The sequence below is a fragment of the Macaca fascicularis genome, chromosome 7 (genome assembly GCF_037993035.2).
Source record: "Macaca fascicularis isolate 582-1 chromosome 7, T2T-MFA8v1.1".
NCBI lineage: Eukaryota > Metazoa > Chordata > Mammalia > Primates > Cercopithecidae > Macaca > Macaca fascicularis.
Genome location: NC_088381.1, coordinates 21,174,492 through 21,190,638, shown reverse-complemented (window position 1 = coordinate 21,190,638; position 16,147 = coordinate 21,174,492). Strand labels below are relative to the sequence as shown.

At 46.8% G+C, this 16,147-nt stretch overlaps 1 protein-coding gene across 10 annotated transcripts in view; it reads left to right on the top strand.

The window, feature by feature from the left end:
* Positions 1-16,147, top strand: part of SPG11 (SPG11 vesicle trafficking associated, spatacsin) — a 103,079-nt gene that overhangs the window by 85,179 nt on the left and 1,753 nt on the right. For 6 of the 10 annotated variants that reach the window (XM_065547864.2, XM_065547861.2, XM_045395363.3 and 3 more), the window contains 9 exons: positions 4,809-4,948; positions 6,394-6,592; positions 7,294-7,431; positions 9,457-9,590; positions 10,911-11,018; positions 12,867-13,035; positions 14,279-14,367; positions 14,573-14,728; positions 15,881-16,032. In XM_065547864.2, coding sequence (XP_065403936.1) covers positions 4,809-4,948; positions 6,394-6,592; positions 7,294-7,431; positions 9,457-9,590; positions 10,911-11,018; positions 12,867-13,035; positions 14,279-14,367; positions 14,573-14,728; positions 15,881-16,032 — 1,285 coding nt within the window. Of the gene's footprint in view, positions 1-4,808; positions 4,949-6,393; positions 6,757-7,293; positions 7,432-9,456; positions 9,591-10,910; positions 11,019-12,866; positions 13,036-13,903; positions 14,037-14,278; positions 14,368-14,572; positions 14,729-15,880; positions 16,033-16,147 lie in introns of those variants that run through there. The other 4 variants (XR_012414916.1, XR_012414915.1, XR_010588041.2 and 1 more) reach the window with 3 other exon arrangements.

Genomic DNA, 16,147 nt, shown 5'->3' with positions numbered 1-16,147 from the left:
GTCACTAGGTGATAGGAATTTTTCAGCTCCATTATAATCTTACAGGATCCTCGTTGTATATGCAGTCCGTTGTTGATAGAAACATTGTTATACAGCACATAACTGCATTTTTCAGTTCTAAAATTTTTATTTTGTTCTTCATATCTTCTATTTCTTTGCTGAGACTTTGCATTTTTCTGTTTGTCTCAGGAGCATTCAGAATTGCTTATTGGAACATTTGTATTATAGCTGCTTTAAATTCTTTGTCAGATGATTTTAACTTTTGCATCATTTTAATGCTAGCTAGCATCTTGTCTTTCTCATGTGAGTTGAAATCTTCTTGCTTTTTCTTTTTTTTTTTTTTTTTTTTAGATGGAGTCTCGCTCTATTGCCCATGCTGGAGTACAGTGGTGTGACCTTGGCTCACTGCAACCTCCACCTCCTGGGTTCAAGTGATTCTCCTGTCTCAGCCTCCCGAGTAGCTGGGACTACAGAAGTGTGCCACCACACCCAGCCAATTTTTTTTTTTTTTTTTTTTCAGTAGACATAGGGTTTCGCCATGTTGGCAAGGCTGCTCTCAAACTCCTGACTGCAGGTGATCCACCCACCTCGGCCTCCCAAAGTGCTAGGATTACAGGCGTGAGCCACCGCGCCCAGCCCCTCTTCCTGCTTTTTCTTATACTGAGTAATTTGGGGTTGCATCTGAACATTTTGAGGTTTTTTGTTTTTCTTGTTTTTGTTTTTTGAGATGGAGACTTGCTCTGTCACCCAGGCTGGAGTGCAGTGGTGCAATCTCAGCTCACTGCAACCTCAGCCTCCCAGGTTCAAGTGATTCTCGTGTCTCAGCCTCCCGAGTAGCTGGAATTACCGGTATGTGCCACCACACCTGACTAATTTTGTTGTGTTTTTAGTAGAAACAGGGTTTTGCCATGTTGGCCAGGCTGATCTCGAACTCCTGACCTCAGGTGATCCACCTGCCTTGGCCCCCCAAAGTGTTGGGATTATAGGCGTGACCCGCCACGACTGGCTGCATCTGGACGTTTTGAGTAGTGTATTATTCAAATATACTATTTGAGACTATGGATCTTATTTAAATCCTGTGAAGGATGTTGATATTTTTTAGCAGACAGTTGACCTGGTTCAGACTGAAGTTCCAAACCACTGCCTGTGCGTTGTGGTTTCAGTATCAGTTCATTTTCCTTTGTGGTAGTATTCAGATCTGTCCTGTGTGTGCATGCCACCTAATGGGCAATCTATGACCTTGGTGGCGATCTATGCTAGTTAGGATCAAAGCCATACATGTGTAGTCCAGGAGTGAGCCCTGTAGTTCATAAAAATTTATTGGGTTGCTTTCCTGGGGCTCTCTCAGCTAATTTCTGGTTCCCTGAGGGTTATCTTTTCAGTTCTTCGGCCAAAAGCTGAAGGTTTAGTTACCCCTACTCTGTCTTGCACTATCTTGACTATTCCTACACCCAGGGCCAGGTGACAGGAGGGTAATGCAAAAGCAACAGGGGTCTACTCTGCCCTCCTGAGACCAGAGCGCCCCTGCTCAGGAAAGAAGGCTCCACTGGCTGGGCACGGTGGCTCACGCCTGTAATCCCAGCACTTTGGGAGGCTGAGGCAGGCGGATCACAAGGTCAGATCAAGACCATCCTGGCCAACACAGTGAAACCCCATCTCTACTAAAAATACAAAAAAAAATTAGCTGGGCATGGTGGTAGGCACCTGTAGTCCCAGCTACTCGGGAGGCTGAGACAGGAGAATGGCGTGAACCCAGAAGGTGGAACTTGTAGTGAGCCGAGATCGCACCACTGCACTCCAACGTGGGCGACAGAGCAAGACTCCGTCTCAAAAAAAAAAAAAAGGAAAAAAAAGAAGGCTCCCCTTTCTGAGAGCCTTGACTCTTGCCACTGCAGCCTCTCCCACCACTGCCAGTGGCTTGCTTGGGAGCCAGGACAAGGAAGAACAGGAATTAGGAGTTCCCCTTTTCACTCTTCAAACTGGTACTAGAGAGCTGGAATTTGCACTCTCTCGTACACACACTTCACCTCAGCCCTCAGTTCTTAGGTTTTAGTCAGCACTGCATTCAGGCTAGAGCTTGCTAGAGGGGAAAAATGATAATTCTGGTCATCTTCAATTTGCCTGCTACTTTTTACTTTTCCAGAGTCCTTATTTAGCTGCCACATGTATTGTGTCCAGGTTTTGTGTTGAATTCAGTGGGAAAGATACAGTAGATTGAGCTTATTATAACCAACTTACCTAGAATTGGAACTCCCAGTGAAGGATTTAAGCAGGGAAATAACATGGTCTGAGTTGCATTTTATTTTATTTGTTTTTATCTTTAAGGGTTTTTGTTTGTTTTGTTTTTTTGAGACAGGGCCTCACTTTGTTACCCAGGCTGGAGTGCAGTGGTGCAAACATGGCTCACTGCAGACTCAACCTCCAGGGCTCAAGCAGTCCTCCTGCCTCAGCCTCCTGAATAGCTGGAACCACAGATGCACACCACCATCCTGAGCTAATTTTTAAATTTTTTGTAGAGGTGGGGTCTCACTGTGTTGCCTAGGCTGGCCTCAAACTCCTAGGCTCCAGGGATCCTCCCACCCCAGCCTCCCAAAGTGATAGGATTACAGGCATGAGCCACCACCTCTGACCTACAGCGCTTTTTAATAATATTTTAAAATAAAAATTAACATGTGCTTAGTGTAGCAAATCACATAACATAGAAATGTATAAAGTAAAAAGTCAGTTCAGGCTGGGCATGGTGGCTCACGCTGTAATCCCAGCACTTTGCGAGGCCGAGGTGGGCAGATCACCTGAGGTCAGGAGTTCAAGACCAGCCGGGCCAACATGGTGAAACTTCATATTTACTAAAAATAAAAAAATTAGCTGGGTGTGGTGGTGCACACCTGTAATCCCAGCTACACCAGAGGCTGAGGTAGGAGAATCGCTTGAACTCGGGAGGCAGAGGTTGCAGTGAACCAAGATAGTGCCACTGCACTCTAGCCTGGGCAACAGAGTGAGACTTCATCGCAAAAGAGGAAAAAAAAAAAAAGCCAATTCAACACTACCCCCACAAAATTCCCCAGAATAACTATATATATATATATTTTTTTTTAGACAGAGTCTCGCTCTGTTGCCCAGGTTGGCATGCAATGACGCAGTCTTGGCTCACTGCAACCTCCGCCTCCTGGGTTCAAGCAATTCTCCTGCCTCAGCCTCCTAAGTAGCTGGGATTACAGGCGTGCGCCACCACACCTGGCTAATTTTTTTGTATTTTTTTAGTAGAGACGGGGTTTCAGCATATTGGCCAGGCTGGTCTCAAACTCCTGACCTTGTGATCTGCCTGCCTCTGCCTCCCAAAGTGCTGGGATTACAGGCGTGAGCCACTGCGCCTGGCCCAGAATAACTCTTTTACTTGCTTGGTATGCATTTTCTACTTGTAGGCACACACACAATATTTATTTTTTGCAAAAATGAGATTACATCATATTGATCTACATTTTTCCTGTCAGTACATATAGATCAACCCCCTTCTTTCTAATGGCTGCAGAGTATTCCACTGTACAGATAGATGTACTAAGCTTTACTAATGCTTTATTGATATACATTTAAATTTTTTCTTTTTTTTTTTTTTTTTTTGCCATTACAAAGTGTGATACAAATATTCCTGTTTTTTTCCTAATAAAAATCCTTTATCAAATTAATATCTTCTTCTATTTTAGGCTAAGAGCTTTTTTTTTTTTTTTTTTTTTGAGATGGAGTTTCAGTCTTGTTGTCCAGGCTGGAGCACGATCTCGGCTCACCGCAACCTCCACCTCCTGGGTTCAAGCAATTCTCCTGCCTCAGCCTCCCGAGTAGCTGGGATTACAGGCATAAGCCACCATACCCAGCTCATTTTGTATTTTTAGTAGAGACGGGGTTTCTCCATGTTGGTCAGGCTGGTCTCGAACTCCCGACCTCAGGTGATCCGCCCGCATCAGCCTCCCAGAGTGCTGGGATTATAGGCATGAGCACTGCACCCAGCCAAGAGCTTTCTTTTAAAAAAATATCAGGAATAGATTTTAATTTTACTATAAATTAAAGCATATTTGCAGGTGGGTGCAGTGGCCCATGCCTGTAATCCCAGCACTTTTGGGAAGTCGAGGCGGATGGATCAGTTGAGGCCAGGAGTTCGAGACCAGCCTGATCAATATGGCAAAACCTCATCTCCACTAAAAGTGCAAAAATTGGCCAGGTGTGGTGGTGCATGCTTGTAATCCCAGCTACTCGAGAGGCTGAGGCACGAGAATCACTTGAGCCCGGGAGGCAGAGGTTGCACTGAGCTGAGATCATGCCACTGCATTCCAGCCTGGGCGACAGAGTGAGACTGTGTCTTAAAAAATTAAAGCATATTTGCATTTTAGAAATGAGTATGTCGGAGACTGATTGAGGGTAAGGCGCTGGCAGCAGGAGACAGATAACAGCTTCTCAGGATGCAGAGTGATGAAGGCTGGAACTAAGGCCACAACTGTGACTTATTTGATATAGGAAGGAGAATATAGGAGGAGACTCTGGCAAGCATCTTTGGTGCTGATCTCTAGAGCACTCATTAGGTAGCCTTGAGTCTTTGTAGCGTATGAGGTCTTTGAGGTATCCCAGGCTGGAATATCCTGGAAGAAGGCAGTGAAAGAAGTTGAAGTGGGCCCCTATCAGCAGTGGTCCTGTAGCCCCAATCAGAGTCATGGGAGTGCAGTGCAGGGAGCCTCAAGCAGAGAGGTAGAGCCATAGAGAGCTGGGGAGAGGCCTGAACCTCCCAGCTTGAAGCCCCTCAGACTCGTATTTGCTTCCAGCTTCAAGTCTGGATAGTCAGAAGTTTGTGACAGTGCCCTCCAGTGATGAAGTGGTGACTAACCTGGAAGTGCTGACAAGTAAATGCCTCCATGGAAAGAACTACTGTCGACAGGTCCTCTGTCTGTATGATCTTGCCAAGGTATGTGCCAAGGGGTGGGGCTCCTCTTTCTGAGAGGGAGGGAAATGAGAAGTTTGAGGTTGATTTTGGACATTGCCAAGTTAGCCTTTTAGATGATAATCATGACCTGGGAGTAGAGCTCTTGTCAGGATGTTGGCCCTCATAATTTTATCTTTGGGGAATGGTGGGGAGGACACCAGGCCAGGTGCCAGGGCGATCTGACTCCTGGCTGCAGCTCAGCAAACCAGAAAGCTAGGGTTGTGGGCCCCTGTTTTGTCACCTATAAATGATGATTTGACCATGAGGGTCTCTTCTAGACTTAATATCTTGAGTTTTGCATTATGACTGTTTGGAGCATTCCGTGTGGAATGTGATGCTGTAAAGACAAGAGCCAGAGCGGGCAGAAGTTGTCTGTGCCCCTGTGCTGGTTGGGAGAAAACAGTAGACGGGAAGTAGAAGAGCACAAGAGAAACACAGCCAAACCCCAAAGCCCACGTCTTGGAGGAGACTCAAAGGCTTCTTCGGAAATTGAGGGTTTTGCTGCTGCTCTGGGAATAATAAGGGTTCTTGCATTTTAGTTGGTGTTCTTACATTTCATAATATTTTTAAAAATCAGGCCGGGCACAATGGCTAACACCTGTAATCCCAGCACTTTGGGAGGCTGAGGCAGGTGGATTACTTGAGGTCAGGAGTTTGAGACCAGCCTGGCCAACATGGTGAAACCCCATCTCCACTAAAAATATAAAAATTAGCTAGGCATGGTGGCAGGCGCCTGTAATCCCAGCTACTCGGGAGGCTGAGGCAGGAGAATCACTTGAACCTGGGAGGCGGAGGTTGCAGTGAGCCAAAATCACGCTAATGTACTCCAGCCTGGGTGACCAAAAAAAAAAAAAAGCCAGGTGCGGTGGCTCATGGCTGTAATCCCAGCACTTTGGGAGGCCAAGGCAGGTGGATCACTTGAGATCAGGAGTTCAAGAACAGCCTGACCAACATGGAGAAACCCCATCTCTACTAAAAATACAAAAATTAGCTGGGTATGGTGGTGCACGCCTGTAACCCCAGCTACTTGAGAGGCTGAGGCAGGAGAATTGCTTGAACCCAGTAGGCAGGCAGCAGTTGCAGTGAGCCAAGATTGTGCCATTGCACTCCAGCCTGGGCAACAAGAATGAAACTCTCTGCCGCCCCCGCCCCCCAGCCCCCAACCAAAAAAATCAGTGCTCAACAAGAGAATCACCTGATGCTTTCTGAAGACAAGTCTGTCTTTTACCTGGATTTGGCTTTGGTGAAATGATAGAAAGGGTTAGAAAACAGTAGTTGCTTTTTCTAAGGTTCCTGCTGAGGGTGAGTAGTCTTTAAGCTCAGAAAACAGAAACAGTGGAGTCTATCCACATCAGATTTCAGAAAGGGCTCTTTTGCTTTTCCCTGGCTTCTAAAAGTGGCCTTGACTGGCTTTGTCTTCCTCTCAGGAGTTGGGCTGTTCCTACACAGATGTTGCTGCTCAGGATGGTGAAGCCATGCTCCGGGAAATCTTGGCCTCTCAGCAGCCTGATCGATGCAAACGAGCCCAGGCCTTCATCAGCACACAGGGCCTTAAGCCAGATACTGTGGCTGAACTCGTGGCAGAAGAGGTGACACGGGAGCTGCTTACTTCATCACAGGGAACAGGTGCCCTACCCCTCAGCGATTGCCAACCTTTCCGACAGCATTCTCTAGTTCCCAGTGTTAAGGATTTGAATGTTGTGCTTATATACACCCTGTATGTGGTTCTCTCAAGTTTCTGGATTCCAGTAATGTATTTTGTTTAAATACAACAAAATACATGTACAAAATACATGCTGTTACTTTTTATTGTTTTATGATTACATTGAGAGTAGCTGTGGCTTTCTGAGCTACAGAACTGTCCTGGCTGGGCAGGGTGGCTCACACCTGTAATCCAGCACTTTGGGAGGCCAAGGCTGGCGGATCATGAGGTCAGGTGATAGAGACCATCCTGGCTAATATGCTGAAACCCCGCCTCTACTAAAAATACAAAAAATTAGCTAGGCATGTTGGCTGGCACCTGTAGTCCCAGCTGCTGGGGAGGCTGAAGCAGGAGAATCGTTTGAACCCGGGAGGCCAAGGTTGCAGTAAGTCAAGATCACCCCACTGCACTCCAGCCTGGGTAACAGAGAGACTCTGTCTCAAAAAAAAAAAAAAAAAAAAAAAAAAAACCTGTTCTATAAAATGACCAATAGGCCAAGGGTTTCAAGCTCAGCACGTGGAGAGCTGCAGAGCTCCATTAGCATCACCTCCTGGTGCCCAAGCCTGGGCAGAGCGGGCCTCTCTTATGATAAAACCAGCGCCTGTCTTCACACCTCTCTGTACAGGACATAAGCAGATGTTCAACCCAACAGAGGAAAGCCAGGCATTTCTTCAGCTGACCACTCTGTGCCAAGACCACACATTGGTAGGCATGAAGTTGTTGGATAAGATTTCCTCCGTTCCCCATGGGGAATTGTCTTGCAGTAAGTTATTGGCCTTTTTCTTACATATTTTGGCCCTAAACAGGTCTCTCCCAGTCTCTCCAAAACTTGATTTGGGTCCTTGTTCCTGCTCTGGATACCTAGCCCTCCAGCAGGGGTTATAAGTTCTTGGTAGAAAGCCTTAACTTCACTGAAGAAAATTTAGAAAGTATGGATGAGTACCCCCAAATTTAAAACCATACAAAAAGGTAACCTTTACTCAACATGCTTATTTCACTCTTATATTGCCCTGCAAAGTGAATATTATTGTCCGCATTTTAGAAGGGAGACAAACTTTACCTTAGGAAAGCTGATCACATCTGTTAAGTGGCAGAGCTGGTGTTCAAACCCAGGCTGTGGATTTCAAAGCCTGTTTATTGGCCGAGCGCGGTGGCTCAAGCCTGTAATCCCAGCACTTTGGGAGGCTGAGACGGGCGGATCACGAGGTCAGGAGATCGAGACCATCCTGGCTAACACGGTGAAACCCCGTCTCTACTAAAAAATACAAAAAACTAGCCGGGCGCGGTGGCGGGCGCCTGTAGTCCCAACTACTCGGGAGGCTGAGGCAGGAGAATGGCGTGAACCCGGGAGGCGGAGCTTGCAGTGAGCTGAGATCCGGCCACTGCACTCCAGCCTGGGCGGCAGAGCGAGACTCCGTCTCAAAAAAAAAAAAAAAAAAAAAAACAAAGCCTGTTTATTTTCCATGATGTCTAACTCATTATAGGCCTTCATTAGAATGTGTGATAGGTTCTTTTTTAAAAAATGACATTATACTCCATATAGTTTATAATTTTTTTACTTTATGAATATGCTGTCATTAACATTTTTCATGGCATTGAATATTCTCCTATATAACTTCTAATGGTTACACAGATTTCTCTTATATATAATGAAAAATTGTATTTTAGAATGGGAACAGTGGCCCATGCCTGTAATCCCAATGCTTTTGAGAGGCCGAGGGCAGAGGATAATTAGAGGGTAGGAGTCTGAGACCAATCTGGGCAATATAGTGAGACCCTGTCATTACAAATATTTTTAAAAACTTAGCGGGGCACGGTAGTGCACACCTGTAGTCCCAGCTACTTGAGAGGCTGAGGTAGGAGGATCCCTTGAGCCCAGGAGTTGGAGATTGCAGTGAGCTCTGATTGCAACACTGAACTCTAGCCTGGGGAACAGAGTGAGATCCATCTCTAAAAGAAATTTAAATAAAAATAGCCTTCTATATCTCTTCTCGGTCCAGTTCAACAGTATTTACTGAGTGTCAACTGTGTGCCAGGCACTATAAGCACCTAGGATATGGTGTATAAGCAATTCCTGGAGCTCAGACTAGGGTCTTAATACACAGTAAGAGCCAGAATGATGGGGTCAAGATACAGTTCTGGAGGAAATGTTCAAACGAAGGCCTAAAGGATTCATTGTCAGGGATGCTTAGTAGTCAGGAGGACTGGAGAGGGCCCTGCAGATGCAAAAGCCCAGAGGTTGCAGCATGTTTTAAGGATGGAGACCTTTTTCGGTCCTCACATTGCAGGTGTTTTTCCCAGTGTGCCTTTTAATTGTGCTTACAGTGATTGTAGCATTTTTAAATCTGTACATGTCAGATCTTTCACTACTCTAGAAAGCCAGAACACCAAATGGCACTTGATTAGGCCCTGAGACCTTCCGCTGGGATAACAAGCAGAGAATGCCCTTGGATTCATGTTGGCAGGAACTCCATCAGTTTGTCTGCAGGAAGTTTCTCCATGTTTAGAAGGCGAGGGTGCTGTGTTCTCATTTTGGGGGCCTTCTGGGGATAGTCACTACATGATTGTCTTTGAGGATTGTGCTATGACTGAGAGAACTATTTGGATGTCACCAAGGGGCTGTCTCAGAGCTAGAGCTGCTGAGTTCACGGACCTTGGAGGGCTGGTGGGAGGGACCTCTCCAGACAGGCCCCTTCTCCACCAGGCCCTTTTTCCCTCCTGCCAGGCAGAGGTTGACAGTAGGCAGCCAGGGTTCATAATCCTATCTTACCAGTGCCTACCCTCCCAGCCACAGAGCTCCTGATCCTGGCCCATCATTGCTTCACCCTGACGTGCCACATGGAGGGCATCATCCGAGTCCTACAGGCCGCCCGGATGCTCACAGATAACCACCTAGCCCCCAGTGAGGAGTATGGGCTGGTGGTAAGTAACCCCCTCAACCCGTCTCCATCCTGTGGAAACCTTTGAGAGGAGTAGGAAGGGTGGGGGCCAGCCCAGAGCTGATGTAGTTGTAGGAAGTTCTGCCCATCTGGATACCACTACCTACTTGAGAGTCGGCTGGGCAGCCCAACCCTCTGCTCCAAGTTAGGATTTCTGTCAGAATCAGCGGTTGCTCCAAAGGAACAAAAGGGAGAAGATCCCTGCCAGGTTCCGGGGCCATCCCACCTCCTTGTCAGGGCAGTTAACTTTTCTAGAGGGCTAAGACAGCTGCATTTTTCCCCAAAACGAGGTTTGAACCTTCTCCCCACCTCTGAATTGAAGTAAGTTGGCAACTCAGTTCCCATGTGCCTCCCTAAATTCTCTGGGCTTGAAACCGACCTGAGTTACTGAGCAAGCCACTGGGCCACTGTGATGAGTAGCGGTGAGAAGAGGAAGAGTGCCTGCCCAGGAGAATGGTACTTTAGCACTTGAGAGCCACATTTTTTTTTAAGACGGAGTCTCGCTCTGTCACCCAGGCTGGAGCGCAGTGGCTGGATCTCAGCTCACTGCAAGCTCCGCCTCCCAGGTTTACGCCATTCTCCTGCCTCAGCCTCCCAAGTAGCTGGGACTACAGGCACCCACCACCTCGCCCGGCTAGTTTTTTGTATTTTTTAGTAGAGACGGGGTTTCACCATGTTAGCCAGGATGGTCTCGATCTCCTGACCTCGTGATCCGCCCGTCTCTGCCTCCCAAAGTGCTGGGATTACAGGCTTGAGCCACCGCGCCCAGCCTGAGCGCCACATTTAAGGACAGCAAAGCCGGGTGTGGTGGCTCACACCTGTAATCCCAGCACTTTGAGAGGCCGAGGCAGGCGGATTGCCTGAGGTCAGGAGTTCGAGACCACCCTAACACGGTAAAACCCTGTCTCTTTACAAAAATTAGCCAGGCATGGTGGCGCACGCCTATAATCCCAGCTGCTCAGGAGGCTGAGGCAGGAGAATTGCTTGAACCTGGGAGGCGGAGGTTGCAGTGAGCTGAGGCTGTGCCACTGCACTCCAGCCTGGGTGACAGAGCAAGACTCCGTCTCAAAAAAAAAAAAAAAGAAAAAAGAACAGCCAATGGTGGCCCAGTGACTGACATTTCTGAATTCTCCAGAGGCTCCCTGTTGGGTATGGGGCGGGGGAGCAAAGCATGGTAGCCTGGAAATTGGCCCTTCTCCTCCTGGAGCTTGGCATCTGAAAGCAGCCACTGATGGTAGTGGTCTGGCTCAGAGAACTCCAGACTCCAGGTGATGCTGATGCGAGCTGTCCTCCCACTTCACAGGTACGGCTCCTCACTGGCATTGGAAGGTACAACGAGATGACATACATATTTGATTTGCTGCATAAAAAGCACTACTTTGAAGTGCTGATGAGGAAGAAGTTGGATCCGGTAGGTGCAAAGTAACAAGCTCCAGGATGGGGTGTACTGCTGACAATTCAGGAGCCTCAGTTTTTCTCAGGAATAATCTCAGTCATGCTAGACTCTTAGGAAAACGGAGGGAATGAATTGGGGACCTCCCCAAGACACACACTATCACCAGTGGCTTCAGATTCTGGTTCAGATCAGTCAGTGAATATGCTGATGCTATATGTATTTATATGTGTGTGTGTGTGTGTGTGTGTGTGTGTATATATATATATATATATTTTTTTTTTTTTTTTTTTGAGACGGAGTTTCGCTCTTGTTCTTGTTACCCAGGCTGGAGTGCAATGGTGTGATCTCAGCTCAACCTCTGCCCCCTGGGTTCAAGCGATTCTCCTGCCTCACCCTCCCAAGTAGCTGGGATTACAGGCCCACGCCACCACGCCCGGCTAATTTTGTATTTTTAGTGGAGATGGGATTTATCCATGTTGGTCAGGCTAGTCTTGAACTCCCAACCTCAGGTGATCCACCCATCTCGGCCTCCCAAAGTGCTGGGATTACACTATGCCCGGCCAATGCTAAATACTGAAGAAAATAAGTTTGTCCTCCTCCACCTTAGCCTCTGTCACCTGCCTATGCTGTCTTAAATGCCTTCTCTGGCAAGGGCAAAAACCCTGAGAGCCAGGCTGAAAGTGGATTGTCTAGCTGTGAGGTTGTTTGAGGGCTTTTAGAGTGGAGAGTTTTCAGGACACTGTGAAAAATTGTGCTGCTAAGAGCCAAGTTAGGAATCAAACACAAAAGTTTAGACTAAAAAGCTGTGGAGCCATTTATGATGATGAACAGGAAGGCGGCTTGGAAGCAAAGGCCTGACTTGGTTAGGTCTTGGGTTCTGAGAGCCCGTCTGTCCTGAGTGTGCTCTGTGACACCAAGCATATCCCTCACAGTACCTGTTTCCAGATCATTTGTCTGGATGACTCATTGCTTCTGCTCATTTCACCTTTGGCTTCTGGGAATATGGGCCCAGCCAGGCAGGATTAACAGACAAAGCAGAAAAAAATCTCTCTTTAATATTGGGCCAATTTCAGGACAGACCAATCTAGTCATCAAGTGAGGAGCAAGTCCTGGACATAGGTGCATCTTCAAGATCCCCAGAGGGTTTTTAAAATTGTTTTTTAGGCAGTTTTCCTTCTGCATTTATATATTCCTTTAATAACTTTTCTGGTTACAAAAGTAATGCATATTCCAGGTAAGACACTTGGAAAACAGAACAACACAGAAAAAGCCCTCAGTATCCATCATCCAGAGACAGCCACTAACAATTTGGTATAGGCCCTTTCTTTGAACATGTACCCGAAAACATCTATATATAATTACATTTTAATAAGACTTATACAGTGAAGGTATGAAATATCCTGCTTTTCTCACTTAACAAAGTATATCATGACTATTTCCCAAATCAACAAATCATCTCCTACATAAGTTTTAATGGCTACATGGTATTCTCTTCCCCTGATTTTGGATATCTGGATTATTTCTAATTGTTTGCTATTAAATATCCCTGTTACATTCATCTTCTCTGCTTATCTCTTTAGGGATAGATTCCTAGAAATTGAATTGTTAGATCAGCTTATGCGAGTGTAATTTTAAGGCTTCTCCCTTTAGAAAAGTTTCGCCTTTCACACTCCCAACAGGAAAGCGCACATGCCTGTTTCCTCATACTTGGGACAGCATAAAACTTGTATTCATTCTCATTTTTGCTCCTCTCTTCCTTTTTCTTGGGAGTTTTTAAGGAATGCAGAACCAGATGACTCAGCTAGTCCTGTCTGCCTTGCAGTCCCTGACTGACACCTTGCTATTCCCTTTTATTCTTGGCAGAGTGGTACCCTGAAGACAGCCCTGCTGGACTACATCAAACGCTGCCGTCCTGGAGACAGTGAGAAGCACAATATGATTGCCCTGTGCTTCAGCATGTGCCGGGAGATTGGCGAGAACCACGAGGCAGCTGCCCGCATCCAACTGAAACTGATTGAGTCTCAGCCCTGGGGTGAGTGAGGTCACAGCAGCACTACCAGAACAGTGCTGCTAGCCGGGTAAAATGCTTTATCCCCAGGCTGGAGTGCAGTGGCATGATCTCAGCTCACTGCAAACTCTGCCTCCTGGGTTTAAGTGAATTCTTCTGCCTCAGCCTCCCAAGTAGCTGGGACTACAGGCATGCGCCACCACACCTGGGTAACTTGTATTTTTGTTTGTTTGTTTTTTGAGACGGAGTCTCGCACTGTCACCCAGGCTGGAGTGCAATGGTGTGATCTCAGCTCACTGCAGCTTCCGCCTCCCAGGTTCAAATGATTCTTCCGCCTCAGCCTCCCAAGTAGCTGGGATTACAGGCAACTGCCACCATACCTGGCTAATTTTTTGTGTTTTTAATAGAGACAGGGTTTGACTACGTTGGCCAGGCTGGTCTTAAACTCCTGACCTCGTGATCCACCCACCTTGGCCTCCCAAAGTGCTGGGATTTACAGGCATGAGCCACCACGCCCGGCCCTGGGTAAAATTCTTACAGCAAAGGACGAGCCCATGAGATTGGCTATTAGAAGAATCTTGAGGTAGGTGGCCCGGTGCGGTGGCTCATGCCTGTAATCCTAGCACTTTGGGAGGCCGAGGCAGGTGGATTGCCTGAGCTCAGGAGTTCAAGACCAGCCTGGGCAACATGGTGCAACCCTGTCTCTACTAAAATACAAAAAAAATGAGCCGGGTGTGGCAGTGTGCACCTGTAATCCCAGCCACTCGGGAGGCTGAAGCAGGTGAATCACTTGAACCCAGGAGGTGGAGGTTGCAGTGAGCCAAGACGGCACCATTACACTCCAGCCTGGGTGACAAAGAGAGACTCTGTCTCAAAAAATATCGCTCAGCAGGAACCCCACGTGGGCAGACAGATGGAACAGAGACTTGGAAAACATTTGCACCTTAGGATTATACTCTTGGATCTATATAGCCTGTATATCCAGGGTATCATTTACCAGGAACCAACATGCATGTTGATACCATGTAAGTCTTCCTTGATGTTTCAGAGAAATGAGGCATTAGAGGGGGCACTGAATCCTACTTCAGAGTGAAGTTAAACAATAGGCATATGCATTTCCGGCCCAGTAACCTTTATCTGAGTGAGGTGTTCCTGCCTCGCTGTGAACATGGCTGGGATGTTTCTATTCTAGCCCCCATCACTATGAGTGGGATGATAACAGTTGGCTTTGGGAGTCAGACTTGGCAAATCTTTATTTCCCCTACAGAGGACAGTCTCAAGGATGGGCACCAACTGAAGCAACTGCTGCTGAAGGCCCTGACTCTGATGCTGGATGCAGCAGAGAGTTATGCCAAGGTAACCAAAGGCTTTTTCCAGACTGGCCTTAGGACTTGCTGTCTACAGTAAAATTCTTTCCTTTTGTCCTTGGGCTCTTCCAAGGGAAGGGGGAGGGCATCATAGGCCAACCAGGAACAGAAAGGGTGAATACTCTTGTGAGGGTTCACACAGGAGGTAACTACGTCTTTCTCTACGTGTGCCTCTCTCCACCCTTGTTCCTCAGGACTCCTGTGTGCGACAGGCCCAGCACTGTCAGCGGCTCACCAAGTTGATAACTCTGCAGATTCACTTTCTGAACACTGGCCAGAACACCATGCTCATCAACTTGGGCCGCCACAAGCTAATGGACTGTATTCTGGCCCTACCTCGGTTCTACCAGGTGAGCAAGAAAGCAAACTCTAGGCAGCACTGCTAGCATCCTTTCTCCTTCTGTCCCACTCATGGAACCAGAGGTAAGGTCTCAGGGCTAGTGACAGAACCAGGACAGTCCAGTTCTGACTTAACTGATACCAACAGAAAATGTCAATTTGATGTATTTCTCTCTAGTATGTTGTTGGGCAGAGGTTAAGAGAATGGTAAGATAGTGCTGTCTCCCTTTCCTGTGCTATTAAGACAGCAGAGAGGCAGACACCTTTGGCCCTTTAGACTATCTGTCCCCAGCCTCCAGGCTGCGGACTGGTACTGGTCCATGGCCTGCTGGGAACCAGGCTACACAGCAGGTGAGCACCAAGCAAGCAAGCATTACTGGCCTGAGCACCACCTCCCGTCAGATCAGCAACAGGACTATATTTTTATAGGAGTATAAACCCTGTTGTGAACTGCACATGCAAGGGCTCCTTATGAAAATCTAATGCCTGATGATTGAGGTGGAACATTTTCATCCCAAAACCATCCCTCCCAGTCTGTCATTGATGCCAAAAAGGTTGGAGACCACTGTCTTAAGACAGTTGAGGTTCAGAGTAATACTCTTGCTAGTGGTCCTGCAAGAACCTCCTAGCCCTAGCAGTTACAGAATGGCACACTCAGGTTAGTAGGTTAGTACAGGAAGTCAGGGAGATTGGTTCTCGCCCTTTAAAGAAGTGAATTATCAGGGAATCAGCCCTTTCACTGTTCCTTATACTGCTGAGTTAATGGGAGTGATATATTCTTAGCAGTCTTAATTCATTGTGAGGAAGATTAAAAACACTGAAAGCTGGGCATGGTGGCACATGCCTGTAGTCCCACATATGCAGGAGGCTGAGGCGGGAGGATCCTGAGCCCAGGAATTTCTGGTCCAGCCTGGGCAACATAGTGAGACCATGTCTCTTTTTTTAAAAAGGTTTAAGATAATTTGGGGATTTATGGGAGAGAAAATGCCAAACACACACCAGACTTTTCACCACCTCCGATACATAGAGCCTTTTTACATAATTGGTAATGATCATATTCACTACACGAGTGAGCATACAGTATTGTTTTCTACAACAGTTTGTTTTTGATTTTACATCAGATGGGCTCTGATGGTGTCCTTCTTCACTTCTCTCCTTTTAAGGCTTCTATTGTGGCTGAGGCCTATGATTTTGTTCCAGATTGGGCTGAAATTTTATACCAGCAAGTGATACTTAAAGGAGACTTTAATTACTTGGAAGAATTTAAGCAGCAAAGGTTATTAAAGTCCAGTATATTTGAAGACATTTCCAAAAAGTAAGTATTAAAAGCTGACCGTAAACATTTATCCTTGCCTCTGCTTTGAGGTGAGACAAGTGTTAAGAATTTTATGGCTAAGTACACCATGCCTTTAGATTACCTCTACTTAAAA